The sequence below is a fragment of the Podarcis melisellensis genome (assembly GCF_964234715.1).
Source record: "Podarcis melisellensis genome assembly, chromosome: 1".
NCBI classification, from domain to species: domain Eukaryota; kingdom Metazoa; phylum Chordata; class Lepidosauria; order Squamata; family Lacertidae; genus Podarcis; species Podarcis melisellensis.
In genome coordinates this window covers 27,006,179-27,021,641 of record NC_138528.1, presented here as the reverse complement: position 1 = coordinate 27,021,641, position 15,463 = coordinate 27,006,179, and the positions used below count along the sequence as shown (strand labels likewise).

The window sequence follows — 15,463 nt, the reverse complement described above, 5'->3', positions numbered from 1 at the left end:
ATAGTGCAAGAGGTCATGAACAATCTGTCTGGATGGAGGCAGCAAAGAGCAGACTGAAAGCAACACAACACCCTTTTTATAGCAAAGAGACACAGTTTCTTTCCACAATAAATTAGCAGGGTATTCTATCAGTCCCTGGACAGCTGACAATACCGCAGAAGAAGGACTAAAGCCAAATGGTATTATATGCTATGTAACTTTTCGGAACAGTAGGCAGGATATTGGCAAGTCAATTGAAGGCAAATCTACTAAACGCAGATATAATCAGCCAGCTGTCATGCTCACTTGTGAGGACATAAACATCAATGATGTGCCCCAGCCTCTTCTGCTCAGGACTATAGCCTTGTCTCCTGTCCATTTTCCATTCAAGAAGGTGCTTCTAGGTCTTATACTACCCAGCTTTGAATTTACACCTGCTAACCATCACAAATGGCCTTGTAAGCCTAAGGGCTGTAGTGCATTCTACATAATGACATCTCCTGAATGGAACGGGATGCATGGGACATGTTGAATTCGAAGCTTTAGGGTGTGAATGGAAATCTGGGCACAATTCACAAGATACTGATTGTTATCCTTAGAAACCCAATACATTGGGACTCCAAACATCTAAGAGATATCTTCACCCTTATCCATCCTGCTCTGTCCAAATGCTTTCTCTAAGATCAGCTGACTTTGTTCTTACACCTCTAAGATCAGCTGTACATGTTCTTATATGTACCTGATGCATTTGTAGCATATTTAGGAACATAAGAACCTGCTGATCTTAGCCCAGCATCCTATTCTCACAGTGGCCACCCCCAGTGAGCAAAACCCATGCAGGACATGCAGAGAAGTATTTTCAGAGACTGCTATGAAACAGCAAGGTCCAAGCTTTAAGTGGGTCTAGTTCACATATGTTCATTTGATTACTTTATACCTGATGACTGCCACCTGCATATGGAAGTGGACTCCACTGCAAAGCTTTTGCTCAAATCTAGTTAGGGGCTATATAGATGAGGATTCTCATCCACCACCAGGTGCTGTAGATGTGATTCCTCTCCATGACTGAGCTGTGCATAACACGTTCCTCTTCAACAAACAGTAATCTTACCTATCACCTGTTGGGAAGGAAAAGGAAGAAGGCTGGATTTAGTACCTCTCTGTTTCCACCTCCCCTCCAAAGGGACGATAGGCATGTCCACTGCATTTTAAAAACAGCTCCACATGTATAGAGCTGGGTCTTGGCTATTAACTTACAGGTGTTGTGAAATGAAAATTCTCTGTGGTGCCCATTAGAACACAAAAGACATCCTTTCATTACTCTCATCCAGTTATGAACATGCATGTATAAATCAGACTTAGGGCGTAAGTGAAGGGCAGCATGGTAGTGTTTCTTTGGATTTGTATCTTCTCAGGGTTTGGGGTTTTCCATCATGTTGTTTTGAATGTTCTTAGAATTCACTTCTGCACAGGGGTGAAACTTAAAGGACTGGAGAGGACCAGAGTGATGTCTGGTGATTGACAGCTGGACAACAGTATCCACCTGCCAAAGTAGCCTGCTGGGATGGGGGGAAACTCAGGATTCCCCACCTCTAATCTAGATAAAATTAGTTGTTTGTACTACAGCATCACATGTCCATGCCAATACACTATCCTCCATTTTGCCCATTGTGAAGCATGTTGACAAGGTTTGACCTTGAGCTCTTCTGGAATTATTGGGTTGTTGTTATTTTAAGGTGCATGTGCACAGGTACAGAGATACCTGTTCACATTTTCACAATGTAAAAAGGTGGTGGAGGAGTGATTGAGAGGGATAAAATTCTCCCACATGGCATATATTATGTTAAGCTCCACCCACAGGTGGAATAGCAATGAATATTGTGGGTGAAAAAAGAGGGATGGTTGTATATTTGTGTACCAGTTGTCGCACACACAACAAATGGATCTGATCGACCCAACTGCATGATAATGCCTCTGTGCTGAAGTCCCATGCTGCTTTCCAACTCCATTTACCACCTGACCCTTGAACATTCTGCTCAGGTATATCCAGACATTTTCAAGATTTTCAAGATTATCTTTACAGTCATGTGGGGTGGAAACTTGGATTTTGTTAATTTTTGCACTTGTGTGAGACTATTGTAGACAGAGAATTCAAAGAGTACTGACAACACTGACTGCTATGCCATTATGCCAGTACATTATAAAGTAAGAATATCACACACAACTGTGGCACTGCAGTCTTTCTAAAATAAGATGTAGGTTTGGGGACAGAACATGAAAGCAGCATTGTCAACATCTACAAAAAAAAAAATAAACAGAGCACCTCCTTTCCCTATCCCTATCAAGAATATAAATTGTCATCTGTCAGAGAAGTAACCAGTCCACCCAACCATTCACTTGACCATTAATTTAAATGAAATTATTTCCTTCCAGTATCCTCCCAGTCAAGCCTGATCAAATATTATCCTAGTCCCCTCTAATGGCAGCTATAACTATGTCAAGTCTAAAGAATAATCCTGGCCCCGCTGTCGGTCTAAGTGAATAAAGGAAGCTTTCTGGCCACCAAAATCCAAGGAAATGTGCAATTTTTAAATGTTCTGCCTTGGAGATGATAAGAAGGGAAGGTCAACCCACTTGTCCTTCACCCAGTGGAATTCCCAGTGGTTCCGTCTACACTGGTGGAGAAGAAAAGCTGTTAAAATGTTTCACTAAGTGTCATGGACATGACAGAAAACCCAAGGGATGCTGTGGTGCATCTCTCATTCCTTCCTCCCCCTCAGTGCTTCTGCAGAGTACCTGGAAGAGCTCTTCTGAGGACTGAATTGCAAGAGTTCAGGTAATGTCAAGCACACAGCAGGGGGAGAAAGACTGTCAATAAGACTAGAGTTACACCTTTTGAGTTGAAAAAAAATACCATTATATCACTGTAAGAAGAGTAGTGTCAGAGACGAAGGCAGGCTTGAATCAGTTGTAAGCCTATATACTATATGCTTAGTGTGCTTCTACCAAAGCCACCAGTCTGCTGTAAACAAATTCCAAAATAGGTTCCTCTCTAAGTATAGACATAGAGGACAAGGAAACCCTACGGCGCTCCAGATTCTTTCCGGCTTTTCCTACAGCAGGAGCAACTTGCTGTTCCCTCTTCTTCAAGGTCTGTTGATTCTTCTGTTCCAACTGCAGATGGACCTTTCCTTTCACTGCACAGCACAGTCCTTGGGGTTATCAGTGTGTTCTTCCATCACATCTGGATTCAAGTTCTTCTTCTGCTCTATCTCCACCTGATAAGGAAGAGGAAGTTGGGAGTTGTGGGAAAAGAACAGTAATATTTCTACATCAGCCAATGGCAACCTGCTCTGAAGCAGGGATGGGGAACCTAGGCCCTCCATCAGCTATTGTTGGACTTCAGTAACCATAAGCCTCAGCCAGCACGGGCAATGGTCAGGGACAATGGAAGCTGTAGTCGAGAAACTTCTGAAGGCCGTTAAGTTCTCCATCTCTGCTCTACAGTGAAGACAATAGACATATATACCCTTCTACACATGAGACTCTCATCTGCAAAAGTGGGAGAGATTCCAATCATAGCAACCCCATCAACCCTCATTGTTGTTGGCAAAATTGCAGTGGGTGAGGAGATTAGCATGGACTCAGTGTCATAATGTCCCATTTGATGGGAAGAACCCTCAAGCCTGCTGGATTGAAATCAGACAATGAAGGAGCTCAAGGAGGTAGGGACTTAGTACAGTAATCCCAGCCTTCCTTCTGCAACACCCACATCACTGTTCCTATAGCAAAAATGGGAGGAGTATCTGATGCATTTCTCCTCTTCCTAGGTTTATGAACATATAAAGGTGTCTTCAACAGATTTAGACCACTGACTCCATCTAGCTCAGTGTTGTTTACTCTCAGGGGATCGCAACAGTTTCAGGCAAGAGATCTTTCTGAGCCCTACCATCAGATATCTAGAGTTGCCAAGGACTGAATCTGGGGCCTTTTCCATTCAAGACGTATAATCTACCACTGAGTTACAAAGCCTATTGTAGTTCTACTTCAAAATTTATGGTAGAAGACTTACATAAGACAACATGGAGAATGTAGTCGTTCACTGCAGTTCGTGATCCCGATGGACATACTATAAAATAGTTTCATTTGCAAACAAACTAACTAACCCCAATTCACTTAATCCCTGGAAGAAAGCTGCTCGCTCGTACCTTGTAACTATAATGTGCTGAATAGTTGACCCACTTCCTGACATCTGTCTTGCCTTCCACAGAGATGGACCGGATGGTGGCTTTGGATGCTGAAGTGGTTGGCATGTCAAACTCCACATCCACATAGCGGACAAAGTTAGAAGGCACTTCCCGGTCTGAGCCAAGCTCCAGGTGGCAGAAGAAACAGTGTGGGTGACCAGAAGCTACAAAAGGGCAAAAGAGCATGGAAATTAAAAACTTTTTCTTTGAAATCAAGCCTTCAGAAGGCTTAAAAGCAGAACAAAACAGGAAAGCCAGCTTAATTAATTAGATGGTTATGAGTCAGAATGCTGTTGTCATGTCATTATTGAAAAACGAGAATCAAACTACTGGGGTTTCAGTATGATGTGAGGTTTCAGTATGATGTTACAACATATGCTAGAAGAGTATTTAAGAACCTCTTGTAAAAGTAACTGAATGACTCTTCCATGCTTTACATCAGTCTGTTGATAAAACGGTTACAATAGATACTGGAAGGAATCTGGACAAACTGTCCACTAATATTAGCTGATGGAATCATTTGGATCACACTAAGACATATGATATTATACTGTTTAAAGCTCTAAATCAGTAATGGGCACGCCCACGCCCCTCTAATAAAAGAAAGACAAGTGTGAGCCTTCTAACTGTCCAATCCATATAACACTATTAAAGCTCAAAGTCCTATTGAAATCAAGGGGGCTTAGGCAAGATTTCAAAGAAAATTAAAACATTTATTTAGGGATGGGCTAGTTCCCACTGGCAGTATTTCTTGAGTCAAGTTCTGTGTTTTCATGTTTTGGAAATCTAAGGAACAGGAGCTCTTTGGCACACACTTCACCGTGATGTAGGGATGTGGGCGGGGGGGGGGGAACCCACTTGTTCACCAAAAAACACCACCAGGAGAGAGATTTTCAGTGGAAGTGGCAGAAAGGAGCCTGCTAATTTTTTCTCCCATTTGCTCTTCCGCTTAACTCAATTCCCAGTTGCTTTTTTCCTGTGAAGCTCCAAATAAATGCCTGCCTTGTAAATCACCCCTTTCATTGATACTTTTCAGGAAATAGTCAATTAGAAGATTCTTAGGTGTGTAATTTATTGAACAAAATGTTGGACTCAGTGTTTGCCAGCCATAAAGTAAAGTTGATATGCAAATATAGAAGAGACTTATGTGATTTGCCAAAGGTCCCAGAAAATGTTACTAGAAATCAGAATTGGGAAGCATCTTTGGCTGTTTACATCAGAGTTGAATAATTATTTTCTAGACCGCAGAGGATTTACACGAAAAGCAATGACAAACCTAGACAGCATCTTAAAAAGCAGAGACATCACCTTGCCAACAAAGGTCTGTATAGTTAAAGCTATGGTTTTCCCAGTAGTGATGTATGGAAGTGAGAGCTGGACCATAAAGAAGGCTGATCACCGAAGAATTGATGCTTTCGAATTATGGTGCTGGAGGAGACTCTTGAGAGTCCCATGGACTGCAAGAAGATCAAACCTATCCATTCTTAAGGAAATCAGCCCTGAATGCTCACTGGAAGGACAGATCGTGAAGCTGAGGCTCCAATACTTTGGCCACCTCATGAGAAGAGAAGACTCCCTGGAAAAGACCCTGATGTTGAGAAAGATGGAGGGCACAAGGAGAAGGGGACAACAGAGGACAAGATGGCTGGACAGTGTTCTCGAAGCTACCAGCATGAGTTTGATCAAACTGCGGGAGGCAGTGGAAGACAGGAGTACCTGGCGTGTTCTGGTCCATGGGGTCACAAAGAGTCGGATGCGACTAAACGACTAAAAAACAACTACAACTACAGAGAGCCCCATATACCCTTTAGAAAAGGCAATAAAGGCAAAGAAAAAAAACCCACATTGGGAAATCACTGATTTAGTACAGCTGGTGCAGCATTGTAGGTAAGTTTGTGGATTGTAACTCTGGAAACCCACCGTTCAAATCTTGCTGCACCCTTGAATTTACTAGGTGACTATAACAAGCCACACTAGGCTTAGGTCCCCAAATGCCTGCTTTAATGCCAGTGATCTAATGTCAGATTCCTATTGCATCCAATATACAGGAAGTAGTCAGCACGTAAGTTGTGTGGATAACATATTCCAGTGCTGACTTTTGAATGATTCTCATGGATGCAAAGCATGTTTTTGTCTGCGACACCAACATTTTGACAAGTGTGTTCTGGAACCATTTTCAGACTAACATTATTTTGTGAGTAGGATTCAATCACATGGCAGCAAATTCAGGTTGCGTGATTGCAGTGAATTAGGTCATCTTGCGCTGCAAGAAACCTGATTTGCAGTAAGGAAAGTGACAGGAAAACAAACTGGAAAAGGTGGGATAACAGTTGCTTGATGTAACACCATATGACCTCCCCATAAATCAAATTGAATGCTCAGTTACGGTAATAGTGGATGTCATATAACCTCCCCAGACCTTGTGCAAGCGAAAACCTTGGCAGAGGCACAAAGAGTACGTCTGGGTAGAGCTGTTCATGTTCCCTCTTTGCCTTTTAGTATTAGTAACAGGAGCACAGGAAGATGTTTCTTTAGAATCAGGAACTGGGTAGTATGGGAGAAGCATGTATGCCTCTGTATCTGGACTGTAATTGCTAATACCTCCTATCTATAGTGTGGGCAGGTGAAGGATCAGTGCAGGTTGAGACATGCATGAACATGGGCAGCACAGATTAGAATGTGACCTAAACCTATAATCCTAAATATGTTTACTCAGATGTAGGTCCTATTGAAATGTGGAATCTTCCTCTGTCAAATATATATTGTTTAAACTGGAATATATTTATTTTTATGTGTGCTATATAAACAGTGTGAGCTTCACAGGAAAATGTGCTTTAGCATTTTCAGATTCAGATATTTAACATAATGCACTAGGGAGAAAGGGGCATTCAGTATTGATGAACATTGATTAGACACCAGTTTTCCAGTCTTCAGATCCAAAGCTGTGGTTTAAATTGTGCTGTCCTTTGAAATGCATCGTATTTCTCCACAGTCAAGGCAGAAACTCCTTCGATGAATCAATGTTTTCTTAACACTCTTTGTTCGGCTTGCCTGTTGACTGACTAAAAAACACAGTTTCACGCTGGAGCCCTGAATCCTGTCCAGTTGGGACTGAGACTCCTCACGGGCTGCAAACAAGGCTTGTTTTATCAGCCAGCATCAACACGTTGCTTATGAATCAGGGGACTGCGTTAGAAGTTACCAAGCTGTTCCTGGAACAGTCACATAAATGCTCCTCACGGAATCCAATTCCACAGCATAGGGCTGTTGTTGTTTTTTTGGACTAGTTCTGTGACATAGATTATATAAAAACAGCTGCCCCTCAAGCACAACAACAACAGACATCTGTGCAGTGACAACACTTGCCTTGTGCTTAGCAAGGGGAAACTTTCACGCATAACTAAAGCAAGACTTAAGTTGGGCCAATTTAATGAGATGCCAGAAAGACCCATTAGGCTAAGGCTATGTACACCTGCTTGGGTATATAATGGACCTACTTCTGAGTAAACAAGCACAGGATTGCACTATTTTTTGGGGTATAGTCATCACCTTCACATTTTATAGCAAAGCGGCCCAAATTATGTATACAAAGGAAGATGTAGCTCTGCTCATTAGTAAGGTAGTAAATCTGTGTCTGGGATGAACCACTATGACTGACTCCTACCAATAAACAATACCCCCTGAATTAAATCAGATGTTAGGGCGAAGAGTTTATTATAGCATCCCCCCTGCCCATCAAGCTTTCCGTGTTTGGAGGCTTTGGAATATAGGAGTTTTATTCTTTTATTCATGTCAGCTTCTACCCGCAGCCTAAAGTGGTTCAGCCCAGAGAGGTTTACAATCTGTCAGAACAAGGCATAGGAAAAAGCCCAGCAGCAGATATGAAGGGTGCACAAAGTTAGGATTCTGCAAAAAGCTAGGCATATGCCTTTTGGCTTAACACACGTATACCACAGCCAAATCATAATGGTGCCAGAGCCAATGTCTGACTCTGAGCTTTCTTTCTTTCTTTCTTTCTTTCTTTCTTTCTTTCTTTCTTTCTTTCTTTCTTTCTTTCTTTCTTTCTTAAGTCTCTAGCCCTCCTAGACAGGAAGCTGTAAGGAAATCCTTCTTCCCCAACATATGCAGAATGTCAGTTTTGGTCTGTTGTCCTCTCGCCCTGCCCCAGTCCCATTTCAAAGCAGAGAAAAGCAAACAAACCAGCCATCGATGCAATTCTTACCTTGTCCAGGACATACGGTCCCTGGATTCTAACACCTGTTGTTCAAATTCCTTTTGATCGAGTTTTTTTGGGTTTTTTAATGCTTTTATTGTCATTTTGATTATTGGATGTTTCTCCTTTTAGTCTTTTTAACCTCTGCTGAATTGCTTTTTATTGCTGTGTCTAGTATATAGTTTATTAATTTCTCACTGGATGTTTCACACTTGCCAAGTTGCCTTGAAGCTTTTATGTTGAAATGTTAGGTATAAAATGTTAAAAAAAAAATTACACATTTTCGTATAATAGGGTTTTTGTTTTTTGCCACAGCTTGTGATAGCAGGGAGAAAGAAAGGAGTTGGAGGACAGGGAGACTAGGCTTTGAATGGTAAACGGGATGAGGAGAAAAACGAAATACTGAGAAAAGAAGAGAAGGATAGTGGCGTCCATCCTGCCTTCTCATTTTCGATATTTTTACCTAATTTTTACCAGATACCCAGTATCTGGGCAGTTTAACTAGACCCTGTGCATGTGCTGCTAAGTTTTTCTTGAAAAGGTTTCTCAAACATGCTTCTCCAACAAAGTTTTTCCTGTATCACCTTATACATTATATATTTAAAGCACTCTTTGACCACTTTAACAGTCTTTGCTTCCCCCAAAGAATTCTGGAAACTACAGTTCCTTAAGGGTGATGGGAGTTGTTGCTCTTTGAGGGGACGCATGCAAACTCTTGGGGTAAGCAGAGCCAAATTTGGGGGGATGGTGGGAAGAAAAGCAAAACGAAAAAAGGGGAGGCAATTAAGAACCATGAGAAGTGATGTTCAATACAATCAAGTACCGCTATGTTTACTTACTACTACTACTACTGTTGCAAATTTTCATATCTTCAAAAAATGTAATTACTTCGCTTTATGCAGGCATTCTGTTTGCACATTCTGACAGAACACCGTTTGATCCATTAATGTTGCACGTTCCTCCAATATGACCCAGCACGCAAAATACAACTTTTCCCAGTATTATTACCCAGTTGAAGCACGAGTACCCACCAGAGTTTTTGTCGGGCAGCCGATTTATCCTCCACACGATGGAATTAAAGGCATGCTCATATTTGGCAGTTCCTAGTGTTACTCTCATTACTGGCTCAGAACCGGACACACTGGTGGATCCAAAGCTGGCGCTTTTGTTCACCTTTGCTTTCAAAGACTTTTCCCCGAGGACACTATCTCTGCGGAAGTTTTTCACCCACTCCTGTGGCACTGGGTAGCGGACCATCACATTTTCACAGGGGACCTGAGTGAGAGGGTCTCTGTTGGAGGAGAACCCCGGAGACATCATCAGCCAGCTCTGGAGCTCCACCTCGGCACCGTTGATGCTAGCTGCAACCCTCAAGGTGAAAGGCAGCGTCTTCTCGGAAAACACGCTTCTGAAGCGCATCAGTTCAAACCTGCAGGCGTCCAAGGGGTTAAATTGAATGACGCGGGCGCTGGCGAAGGCCTCCTCCTCCACGCAGGAGTGGAACTGGCAATCGTACAGCTTTATCCACTTGGTGGTGGTAGTGGGCATGATGTCCTGCCGCGAGACGATTTCGTTCCCTTTGACAAGGACATCGTTGAGACCCAGCCTGCATTCCGCCAGGCCAGAAAGGAAAGTGAGAACGTGCACTCGGGTCAACACATTGTGCTGCAAAATCCTATTGTCTCTTTTGGCCAAGGTGCCATAGAACTCGTCCTTTACATCCACAGTGATTTCCTCCTCTTGGTAGTTCAATCCCACTGTGCTCAGGTCTGTTGACGAGGCAGGCAAATCCATTAGTGTATCCTGGACCGCCCTGATGAAGCTGAGGAAGTCTTCATAGCTGGTGGTACCCAGCTTGATAACCTGCTCCCTCTCCGCTATGTGAGAGACAGCAGGCTTTGGCTGGTACTTCCTCTTTTCCTTGTAGGTGATGCGATCTATCCTCACACTGTGTATCCTCCCATTCTCATCATAGTTCTGGAGTTTGGGTTCTGAAATCTCATGACTGATGTCAAGCTTGAATTCCTTGAAAGGCTTTTCCAATCCCTTCTCGTAAAAGAGCTGCAAGTACCGGCTCTCGGTCAGCTTGACGTAAATCGGCCCCCAGTGTCTAGATGACATGATGTTCTTCTTTTCTGGTATCCTCAGCATCATTGGCCAGCCATCTTTTCGCGGAGGTGGCCCCAGAAAGGACACGGTGCTGTATAGCTCAGTTGGCACTGTGGGGTCGTCGTCGGGCAGAGTAGGACTGCTCAGCTGATCTGGGTCCCCGATCTGGAGTTGCTTGAGCTGCTCGACAGCATCTCTGTGCCTGAGGTGTTTACTTGGCTCATTAAAGCTGATGCAGTCAGGCTCCTGGTGGAGGATAATGAGGGAGTCTCTCTGGTTTCTGCCAGAAATGGGAGAGGTTTGAGAATGCCTGTCCCGTTCTTCAAAGAAAGAGCTGAACGGGTTGATAGGAGAAGGCTGAACATCCCTCAGGGATTCGTCAAGGAAAGGGTTAGTAGCACTCCAAGGGGGTGTCCCACTAAACGAAGGCAAGCTGGTTATTGAGGAAAGGTCTAGTTTCTGAATTTTAGGGAGGTCTGCCAATGCACTTCTGGGGCGTTCCCTTTTCTTAAAGGATGAGGAGAGGGTAAGAGAGTTCACATCTGTGATCTGTGTTGTTGTGACTGCTGCTGCTGCAGTTGCTACTAATGGTGGGGAATCTGCTTTTATGGGGGATAAAGTGGATGGAGAATTGCAGCTGACTTCATTGTCATCAAAAGTCACCCAGCTGGGGAAACGAGCTGTGGTTGGGGTTTCACTATGGCCGTTTACAGATGTGCTATTCAGCTGCCAGCTGGTGGCCTCCATGCCTAGCTCTTCATCTTCGAGAAGGGATGAGGAATTGTCTATATGGAGAAATGAGAAAAAGTGTCAATCCTAGGATGCAAGTTCTAGGCATCATAGTACGTTTCATCATGTCTACAAAGGGCGGTATGCAACTAAATAGCTGTGCTAGCACAGGGATTACCACTAGCACAACAGTATTTCCTCCTCTCCTCCACCCATGTGAATCCCACACCATCTCTAAATTTACTAAGCAGCCCTGTTTAGGGAAGCTTTTAATATTTGATGAATCATTGTATTTTAATATTCTGCTGGAAGCTGCCCAGAGTGGCTGGGGAAACCCAGCCACATGTGTGGGGTATAAATAATAAATTTATTATTATTATTATTACTACTACTACTACTACTCTGGAGAGTTGTGGAGGGCAGATTTAGGGGTCACACAGGGGGAGCATGTGCCATTGTGCTAACAGAACCTTCACTTTAGCATTATATTGCATACAGCCCAATGAATGCCATAATTACAAACACAATGCAAGTACAATAGAAAGTTTTTTAAGGGGGGGGGACAGCATGTTAGACAAACAGCTTTTGTCTCCTTTAGAAGGGAGAAACCACTTACAGAAATAAGCAACCTCCTTCGCAAGAGCTCATATGGAGCTAGACATTCTGATTCTGCTTTCTGTTCAGATTTTGTTTGTAACTACTGGTCAGATTCATGGAGCCAGAAAATGTAATTCTACTGTACAGAATTTTACAAATAATAATAAAACTGTTGCTTGCTCATTTGCATTTACAAGTGCTTTCATCAACCACATAAATCTGTCTCTGGCCTATGCACAATCCTTGACAGCTTGTCATGTTCTGTGGAGGAGAGAATAACAACAGATGAGGAAGCCAAACTTCCACCATTAATTTATGAAACAGATTTGAGATAAAATATATTTCAATAAATGAAATACGAACTATCAAAACTCTGCTCTTGACTACTAAACACGTCACTGTTAAACATCTCATAAATGGTCAGTGAAGGGTTAAAGGAATTGGGAACCTAAATGGTATAATGCAGGTTTTGCTCCCCATGACTATGAAAACCACACTGAGAACCTGGATTGTGTGGTTAGTTCCTATGCGAGAAGCATCTCATCTCATATGCCCAGGCAAGCCATATGATTACTGTTTGCATGTGTCACGCAGCTCTGACTTTTCAAGATGGCAAACATATTGCCAGGTAAAGCATGAATAAGGGCCCTTGTTGTCATGCCGCCTTCAGAACTATGAACCTTGATGAGCCAGAATAATTTAACAGTATGTCCAGAAGGTGGTGCCACAAAGCCAGACAAACCTAAGAGACCTCTTCCAAAATTATACACTTACTGCAAAACATTTACCCCACGACCACCACAACACCATATAATTGGTAGATCTCAAAAGGGTACACAGCAAGATTTTCACAGAAGCCTACTATGTTGCATTTGCACAGTCTATATAGCCTAAAATATTTCCCAGAGATGCCATGCTCCACATCTTCCTATTACTCAGGAGCATGCTTGCAGGATCCTACAGGCATGTATGAAGTGTCCTCAGAGAGTACAATGGAAAGTTGAGAGAAACAGAAGATCAAAGTGCAATGCCCATACTGCAAATGAACACTCCTTCTCTGTGCTTTGCCAGTTTTTGTGCTCTGCATTGGACACCCAATGATTTGATTTGATATCAGGCCTTCCTTTTGAACCTTCCAGTTGCCGAAAATAACACAGGTCTCTGGCTCCTTGGACCTGAACTTATGATGTACTGTGCCTAATTCCTTTTGGTAATCACCTGTTGCTTGACCTCACCTCTAGATCACATTTTGAACCTGGGCCTATGCTCAACCTCCCTGAGGGCACCCACTGTAACATGACACTAGATCATCCTTTTAGTCTTCCCTGATGAGGGCTTTCAATAATTCCTATTTGTAATGTTAAAGTTCTGTAAATCAAAACTAAAACAAACAAAGCCATGAACTATTTTCTTAGAATACCTGCCCCCAATCCACAGCTAATAGCTACTGAAGGCATAAAATGAATACAGTGGTACCTCGGGTTATATATGTTTCAGGTTACATACGCTTCAGGTTACAGACTCCGCTAGCCCAGAAATAGTACCTTGGGTTAAGAACTTTGCTTCAGGATAAGAACAGAAATCATGCTCCGGCGGCGCGACAGCAGCAGGAGGCCCCTTTAGCTAAAGTGGTGCTTCGGGTTAAGAACAATTTCAGTTTAAGAACAGACCTCCGGAACAAATAAAGCACTTAACCCGAGGTACCACTGTACTACAGCTTTGTAGTATTTTTCAACAACAAAAAGAAGACTATAGCAGCCTTGCCAACTATATCTGTGACCTTGAACAGAACACGGTGTGGGTGGGGAAGAGCACTTTGCTTGGAAAAGAGTGCATTTCCTAACTACACAAGGACTTCAGTAAATGCAGCTCATCATCCAGCAGACGAGCTTTCAACGATACTGTAGGCTGCTTGGGTAGAAAGCTGACTTGGAAGGTAATGGGGAGGGGCTGAAGAAAGCTGATAAAAGAACCCAGAGCTAGTAGAAAACTTGGTTCCCCAACCTCTTTATCTACACGGTGCTGGCAAGAGAACTATTTTAATTAGCGTCTAAATGACCTCCTACTCAATATTCACAGAACTTGAGGGCAGCAAAGCTTTTGATTATTCATTCAGGGTGAAGATTAGCAATAATAACTGAAGTAGCAAGCTGAAAACATGTGCAGACACTTTACTCTATTTGCGGCTGGTTCGTACTTGTAGCCTGCCCTCACACAAGGCTCCTGGTTCTGCAGGCTCTTTCCTCACTGTGTTAGCTAAAGCTCCAGCTGCACTCGTGGCCCTTCGACCTGCTGTCACAGGAGGTCTTTTATGCCTCCCATCTCCAGGGCCAAGAGAAGGGAAAGCAGGGGCCTCGTGTGCAAACATATACAGACCTGAGGCTCCACGTAAATGTCCAGTTGGGTAAGTGAGGCCCTGGAACTCCTAACATTACATTTTAATAATTTAGGTAAGCCACCATAGGGAACCTTTGGGTCCACACACATACACCCTGACCGAGGAAATCCAACAACGCGAGAGAATATGGGATGTGCCATATTGTAGCTCTTGTTCCATGCTCAGGTAATTTGCCTTGACAGGGAAATATTTTTGGAATTTGGTCTTGCGTTCCAAGGCTCCATGGGAAGACTGTTCCATTGTTGCACGCACCCTGCCCTGCTCAGGGAAGCAATTTATTCTCGCCACAACTGGTGAGGTAGAAATTAGGCTGAGAGAAAGCGCTTTTGCTCAAGGCCACCCATCACGTTATACAGCAGAGAGAGGGACATGTTGCAATATAAGGATGCCCCCACATGAAGCACTCGGGAGCCAAGACGTATTTTAAGTAGTGCTTAATAATAATAATAATAATAATAATAATACCCCACCCATCTGGCTGGGTTTCCCAGCCACTCTATTCCAGTTGCAGTCTTGTGTCATCATAAAGCAGTCTTCTTACATCTAGGAATCAGCATACATAGGTGGGATTACACACAGGGGAGAAGCCCCTGCGTGTGTGTGTGTGTGTGTGTGTGTGTGACAGACAACCATACCTTTTTATACCAGTTGGCTACAGACCAATTAGGCAACTCCCCATATCTTGGTTTCCTGATGCTGACTCATCACATGATGCTGAGTCAACATTTCTACTGAACACAGTGTGTTAACTCCTTGATACCCACAACACTCCAACGGGACATGCTGTCAGATGTTCCCTGTCCCAGTCAAAGCACGCAGTTACCTTTAAGCCACATAGGCTAGAATGCAGCTACAAGTTAAATCCCAAAGCACCAGGGAAAGAAGGGGATCTCAGATGCTGCACAATAAGAGTACTGCTAGATCAGACCAAATGTCTGCCTGGTTCAGTATTTTGTTTCCCAGTGTGAGCTACAAGGAGCCCCCAAAGGCATAAAGGCAAGGATGAGGAACATTTCTCATCCCAAGAACCAAATTCCCTTCTTCCTTCCTGGGGCCACATGACTTTTGTTTGGTGGGGCCAGAGGAAAAAACGCACAGAGCAATGAATGTAATTTTTTTACCTTTGTAAAAGACAAATAAAAAGCACTATCAAGAGTTCAAGGACACATTCCAGCTGGACAAAAATTATCT

General features: G+C 43.2%; 1 protein-coding gene across 3 annotated transcripts in view; it reads right to left on the bottom strand.

Annotated features, from left to right (window-relative positions):
- Window positions 1–867: 867 nt before the first annotated feature.
- The window catches only part of STON2 (stonin 2), a 64,939-nt gene continuing 50,343 nt past the window's right edge, over window positions 868–15,463 (bottom strand). For all 3 annotated transcript variants that reach the window (XM_081909933.1, XM_081909934.1, XM_081909935.1), the window contains 3 exons: window positions 9,471–11,333; window positions 4,188–4,390; window positions 868–3,257 (listed from right to left, as the gene is read on the bottom strand). In XM_081909933.1, the coding sequence (XP_081766059.1) occupies window positions 3,174–3,257; window positions 4,188–4,390; window positions 9,471–11,333 (2,150 nt within the window). In that variant the 3' untranslated portion in view covers window positions 868–3,173. The remainder of the gene's footprint in view (window positions 3,258–4,187; window positions 4,391–9,470; window positions 11,334–15,463) is intronic.